Source organism: Alligator sinensis, unplaced genomic scaffold (assembly GCF_000455745.1).
Source record: "Alligator sinensis unplaced genomic scaffold, ASM45574v1 scaffold1083_1, whole genome shotgun sequence".
Lineage (NCBI taxonomy): Eukaryota > Metazoa > Chordata > Crocodylia > Alligatoridae > Alligator > Alligator sinensis.
Genome location: NW_005842644.1, coordinates 404,422 through 410,111, shown reverse-complemented (window position 1 = coordinate 410,111; position 5,690 = coordinate 404,422). Strand labels below are relative to the sequence as shown.

At 55.9% G+C, this 5,690-nt stretch overlaps 1 protein-coding gene across 1 annotated transcript in view; it reads left to right on the top strand.

The window, feature by feature from the left end:
- SND1 (staphylococcal nuclease and tudor domain containing 1) overlaps nt 1–5,690 on the top strand; it is a gene marked incomplete at its 3' end in the record, with an annotated part of 220,382 nt that overhangs the window by 711 nt on the left and 213,981 nt on the right. Inside the window, exon 2 of the mRNA XM_025215432.1 lies at nt 18–56. Coding sequence (XP_025071217.1) covers nt 18–56 — 39 coding nt within the window. The remainder of the gene's footprint in view (nt 1–17; nt 57–5,690) is intronic.

Sequence of the window (5,690 nt, the reverse complement as noted above, 5' to 3'; positions counted from 1 at the left end):
TCCTGCTGTCGGGGAAGCTGCCTGCTCTGACGTGTTTTTACCTGGGACAGTCCCAGGTGCGTTGGCCTGGAGTCTCCTACCCTGGTGAGCAGCCGAGTGGAGGGGGAATCTGCTTGGCTGGTGCCCGTGGCGGCTGCGCTGCTGTCTCTGGCACGTGGGCTCCATCACCAGAGCTTTCCTGCTCAGCTCCAGCCGCTGGGTGCAGCCGCGTCCTGTCTGGTCCTGCTGGAGACGTGCTGTCTGCTGCTGTCTCTCCCGCCTGCTCCGTGTCCTCCAGGGTGATGCAGCCTCTCCAGCTCCAGTCTGGCTGCCACTAACAGTGGTGCCAAGGTCCATGGCTCCCCTTGTCCTAGCCTGTCTGGGGTTGTGGGATATGCACACTCTTGTTTCCCTCACGCCTTTGTGGCAACTTTGGGTGTGAGGGTCCTTGGCGGTTGGTGTGGACTCCTCCCCAGGAAGGACAGCTGCATCCATCCTCTGTGGTCTTCTCGGTGGATTTGTGTTCTGCTCTGGGCTTCGTGGTGCCCTGGGAAGTGGCCGAGATCTGGTTGCCCTCTTTAATGTGGGATAATGGGCAGCCTCTGGGCCATACACCTTCCTGGGCTCTCCAGGGATTTGAACGCTGCTGTTGAGAAATGAGCAGGCTACCCCTGGCGTGGCTGTTATGTACCTACCGGGAGCTTCATCGTGCTGGGGTAACAGTCTGTGCAGAGCATGCGTCTTTGGGGGGGGGTGTCTGGTAGGGGTTTGTCCATTGCAGGACTACTGTGGCGTGGGTCTAGCCATGCCCTTAACTACTTGGAGTGGGTGGGAGTCCTCCAGTAAGCTGTTTGGAGTTGGCCAGGCAGAATGAAGGAGCAGGTGAATGCCGCTAGGTTGGAACTGCTTGGTGCATTTTGCAAGTGGGGAGAACTGGGAATACTCATGGACAGACTACGTTCACTAGCAGTGGTGAGGCAGGGAGCTCCCCTGAGTGCTGGCTCTGGCCTGGTCTTGTGGCAAGCTGGGTGGGTGGCCAGCCTTGGCTACTGGAGCAGTGCCTGAGCTAGAAATGGTCAGTGTGTGTGACACTTGCACTTAGGGCTGAGCTGTGGGTCAGTCCAAGGCAGCGGGGCCTGCTAAGGAGATGCTGATCCAGGACTCCCACACCCATCGCACCAGCCCTTTCAAGCTGACCCAGGGTGTGTGGTAGGGTCACTCTTGCCAGGTGGAAGGTGTTCATGGCGTCACAGGGTCACCAGCTGACACTGGGAAGGATTTCTTTCCCTGAACAAATGCTCTTAGTTTCCTGGGGACTTCTCTTCTCCAGCACTGGGATATTGCTTGTAGGGATGGAGGGGAGCTCCAGGAATCGCATCTAGTCCAACCCCCAGGTCATCTAGTCCATGGAGAATCCACAGAGCCCTAGAACTGGGGGGCTGCAGGGTCACATCCAGTCCTAGCCCTGCCTGAGGCAGGATCAGCCCCATCTAAGCATTGCCATCTGTTCCCTGGTCTGGTAGCAGAGAAACCTCATTGCTCCACTCCTGCCCCGTTGGAGCCCCTTGTGACCCTGGGCAGAGCATCTTCCTTCTGGCTCTGGCTGGGCCAGCTTGTGGCAGGTTTTACTTTGCTTTGCAAGATGTGGATCATTTTCCGCACCCCCCCTGTTAACCGGTTGCTGCCCTGTGGCTGCAGTGATGGGATGTGGGCGATGCCTGCCTCTCCCCAGGTGTGCATATTCAGTCTGCAGAGGAGAAGGCTGAGTGGGGATTGAATAAGCTGACTGGCTGAAGGAGCTGAGCCCCTGCCTTGCTGTAGTGACAAATTGAGCTCTGACAAAGCAGCCCCTGGAAAGTCTCTCTCCTGTGCATGGCCTCTACCTCCTCCCTTCTCATGAAGGAGAGCCCATAGCAACTTCCCAGGATGCTTAACTTTTATTGGTGGTTGGATGAAACCAGCAACAGCCTTGCACTTGTTTCCCTGTGGCCTATAAAGGAAATATTACGGGTAATAACAGCTGGGCAGCCTTGTGCCCTGAAGTACGGAGGCTCTCACGATGAGGACGTGCTCTGTGCACAGTTTGCTTTCAGGCTTGGGTTGAAACTGGATTCCCTGGGGCTTGTTACCAAAGTCTCATTTCCTGTTTGTAGGATGGGGGCTGCTGCAGTCCAGGTGCAGCGAGTCCTGATTGCTGCTCCATGTGAACGGAGACAGATTTCACTTGCTGCTGGATTGCAGCTGCTTCTGGGGTGCAAGGCAAGCTGTCTAACCGTGGGTGAGGAAGAAATGAGTCTGATCCAATGCATACTCTTAAGGGAGCTTCAGATGGACAGAAAGCCACTGCCTCACCTGAGATCAGGCCCTGGGGTCTCTTGTGAGTACGTTGGCAGCCACATTGCAGCCAGCCAGTTGCATTTGAAAAATATCACCCTCCCGACACTCACCTCCTGGCAGGAGGCCAGACCTAATTTGGTGCTGGGGAAACCTTGCCGACTGTCCTGATCTGCTGTGATTTTTAATAAATGGGCATATTGTGGAGATCCATACAGGTGACTACATGCCGCAGCTACACAGAGCCCCTCTCCTTGCTGGGCTGGGGTTGCTCTGGCCGAATCGATCTGGCAGCGCTCCCAGAAAATGAAAGCCGAGAGGGAAGAGGTTTCCTGGCCTTCCTGTGCTGCTCGCAACGGAGGGCCCCAGCGCTTCCCAGCTTCCGGCCTGGAGTCTTGGAGTGGCTTCGTGGCATTCCCGCTCGGGCCTTGGGTTAGTGCTGTCTGCCAGCCGCCCCCGCTTGCGTGGGACGGGGGAGTATCAGTGGCTCTGGCTTTTTTTAACTACAGGAAAACTTAATAGAGCAGTTTTTCTGTTCTAAAAAAAACTCGGAGCCAACATCAAGCCAGAGTGGTTCTTGCGCTAGATTCCTACCTGAAAAAATCTGGGTTTATCTAGTGCATTGAGTTTGCACACCTCAGTGCTAGCTAATACATCTCAACACCCTTGAAAGGAGCTCTCAATAGAAGCACCCCAATAGAAAATCACTGCCTCAGACACAGCTAGACCTTCTGCCAGGTTCAAACTGGGCTGGGAACAGTGTCCCTGGGCAGCTGGCTGTGGGCTGCTGCACCCTGTGAGCTCTTTTCCCATCTTTTGCAGGAAGGCACGGGTCTGTCTTCCTACCCATGTGCTGGGTGAACCCTCGGGGATACAGGGGCTTGCGTTAGGAGCCTCTTGTGCCGGAGGACACTTTGCTGCAGCGTTCGTAAGCACTGGTTTGTTAGCTGTGGACTTGGTTGGCACAAAGTGGTGGAGGTGAGAGCTCGGGCAGGTGCAACAAGGGACTGGATAAGTTCATGGAGGATCAGTCTGTTTGTGGCTGTTGCACAGGACGGTTGGAGGTGTCTGCTCTGGCATCTCTAACCCTGTAAGGGTTGGTGCAGGGGAAGGGATTGTGTGGGGTGTGGATCACTCTAGATCAGAGGGGGCCATTAATACCACCACTCTCCCCTGTTGCTGAAATCCCAAGCCCCCACTGCAGCTGAATCATGGCCAGGTCCCATTTTCCCTTCAGTGCAGTTGAATTGGGGACCACTGGCCAGATCTAGTCCCCCAGTGGACTGGGCACTGGCCAGCCGGCGTGCCAGGGTAGAAGTTCAGGCATCACTGCTCTCTCTCTGCATAGCTTCACCCCTGCTGCCATTGGAGACAGACCACTGGGCTGGATGGAGCATTGCCCTGTCCCTTTTGAGGGAATGCTGGCTGGTGGAGAGCAGAGACCAATGCCTCTCCCACCAGTCTCCATGTGGGAAGCTTTTCCCCCCCATCCATCTTGAGGCCTGAGCTTCTGGAGATGGTGATGCCCAGGACGTGGTCCCATCATAGGGTTGCTCTGTGCCAGGCCCTGTGCAGCCCAGGTGTCTGCTGGCTGACCCTGCATGTTTTGGCCGCCCCGTCCTGCACTGACGTGGCTCTGATTCGCACTGCCTCTGCCTTGGGCTTCTGGCCTTGAGCCTTGCAAAAGCAGTCTGCTCTGCAGAGCATCCGCCTCTCTGCTTCCTAGCTGGGAAGCAGCAGGGCTTTGGGAGGGGGAGAGCAGGAGTGCTGGCCGGGCAGGCGGGGTGTCTGCTCCTGCCCACCTGGTGCCTGGCATGTGCGTGCTCTCCCAGGTGCCTGGAGACGGGGTTGGGAGGCTGCTGCTTTCATTGGTATACCAGGCACTTTGGCAAGACGAGGAGCAGTCTGCAAACGAGGTTAAAGGCATCTTGTTCTTGCGGGAGTCCAGGGTACTGGGTGTTCTGGGCAGGCAGTGCTTGGTGCTGGGATTCAGGAGGCCACAGCCCACGGTGGTCTCTCAGGCTGGGTCAGATGCTGGGGCAGGAGCATCTCATGTAGTGCAGCATGAACCTGGTCTGGGAGCGTTCTCCCTTGCAGGAGAGGGCCCTGCCACCCAGAGCCTGGTGCCCACAGCCAGTCGGGCAGCCTCCGAGTGCTTGCTGCCTCACTGGTGCCTGGGGGGCTTCCTCCATAAGCCCTTTAAGTCTGTAGTCAGGGGCTTGGGCCTGCAGCTGAGCCCCTGCTAGAGGCTTTCGGTGCCAGTCGGGCTTGACTGCATAAGCTCAGGTTGTGCCATGCAGACCCTTGCCTTGGTAAAGCCACCGGTGTGTGCAACAAGCAAAGAGCTCAGCCTGGGAGGCAAGTTGAACCAGGATCCTGGGGAACATAGTCGGTGGCAGCAGTCCCTTGATTTGAGGATGATCTCTCCCTCAACTCAGCGATGGGTCCTGAGGTGACTTCGGAGTCCGATCCTTGAGCTCCAGACCCGTCCGCAGGAGTTGCAGGTCTTTCTGCAGGGGGAGTAAGGCTGAGATATTTCTCTTCCCTTTTCGTCCTCTTTGCTTTGGCAAGATGCTTTAACCAAGCAGCTGCCTGCTTTGAGGGAAGTTTGCAGTTAACCTTTGGGGTAAATTGGCAGCCAGCTTCTCCCAGCTCTTGATGTCAGCATTTGTTTTCTTGAGGTCTGCCTTCAGCGTGTTCTTGCAGCATTTCCCCTGGCCACTGCGAGATCTCGGCGTGCAACTAAACTGGGAGGAGAGCGCTTATTTTGGGACTTTTTCCAGTCCGGCAGAGTTGGTGCTCGAGGATCACTGACTGGATGTTGGTAATATTTGGCTTCAGCAAGGAAGGATGCTGGCAGCAGATGCAGAAGCTCAAATCCCAGGAGATCCAGACCCTAGAACTGAAACGTCACGCTCTCCTAAATGCCAGCGTCCTGGAGGGGACGTGGCTTCAGTTCTCTGGCCTGAATCTTCTGGGTTTTGAGCCTTGGCATCTAGTTTCTTATGGCCATAAGAACTGGACCACTCTCTCCTGGCTTCAACTACATGGTTGGAAAGTGTCTTTCAGTTAGTACTGTTGTGGGGGGTGACCTGAGCTGCATCCCAGCTTCTTTGTGTCTGAGATCCCTAAAGAAATTGGAAGTTCCCTCCAGTCCAGCTGGACCAGGGCCTTTCCTTAATTTTTTAGTTTTTGAGACTCGGTTTCACTGTTCTGGGTTGCTTCCCTGCTGAGGCCCCCACCTGTGATCTATAGGAAGTGCTGGAGTCTGTCAAATTGGAAAGCTGCAGTGTTGGAAATGTTCAGGCTTCTCAAACTCTCTTTTCCCCCCCCACTTCCTTGGGACACTTAAGTGAAGGAGGTGCATGTTCACAAAC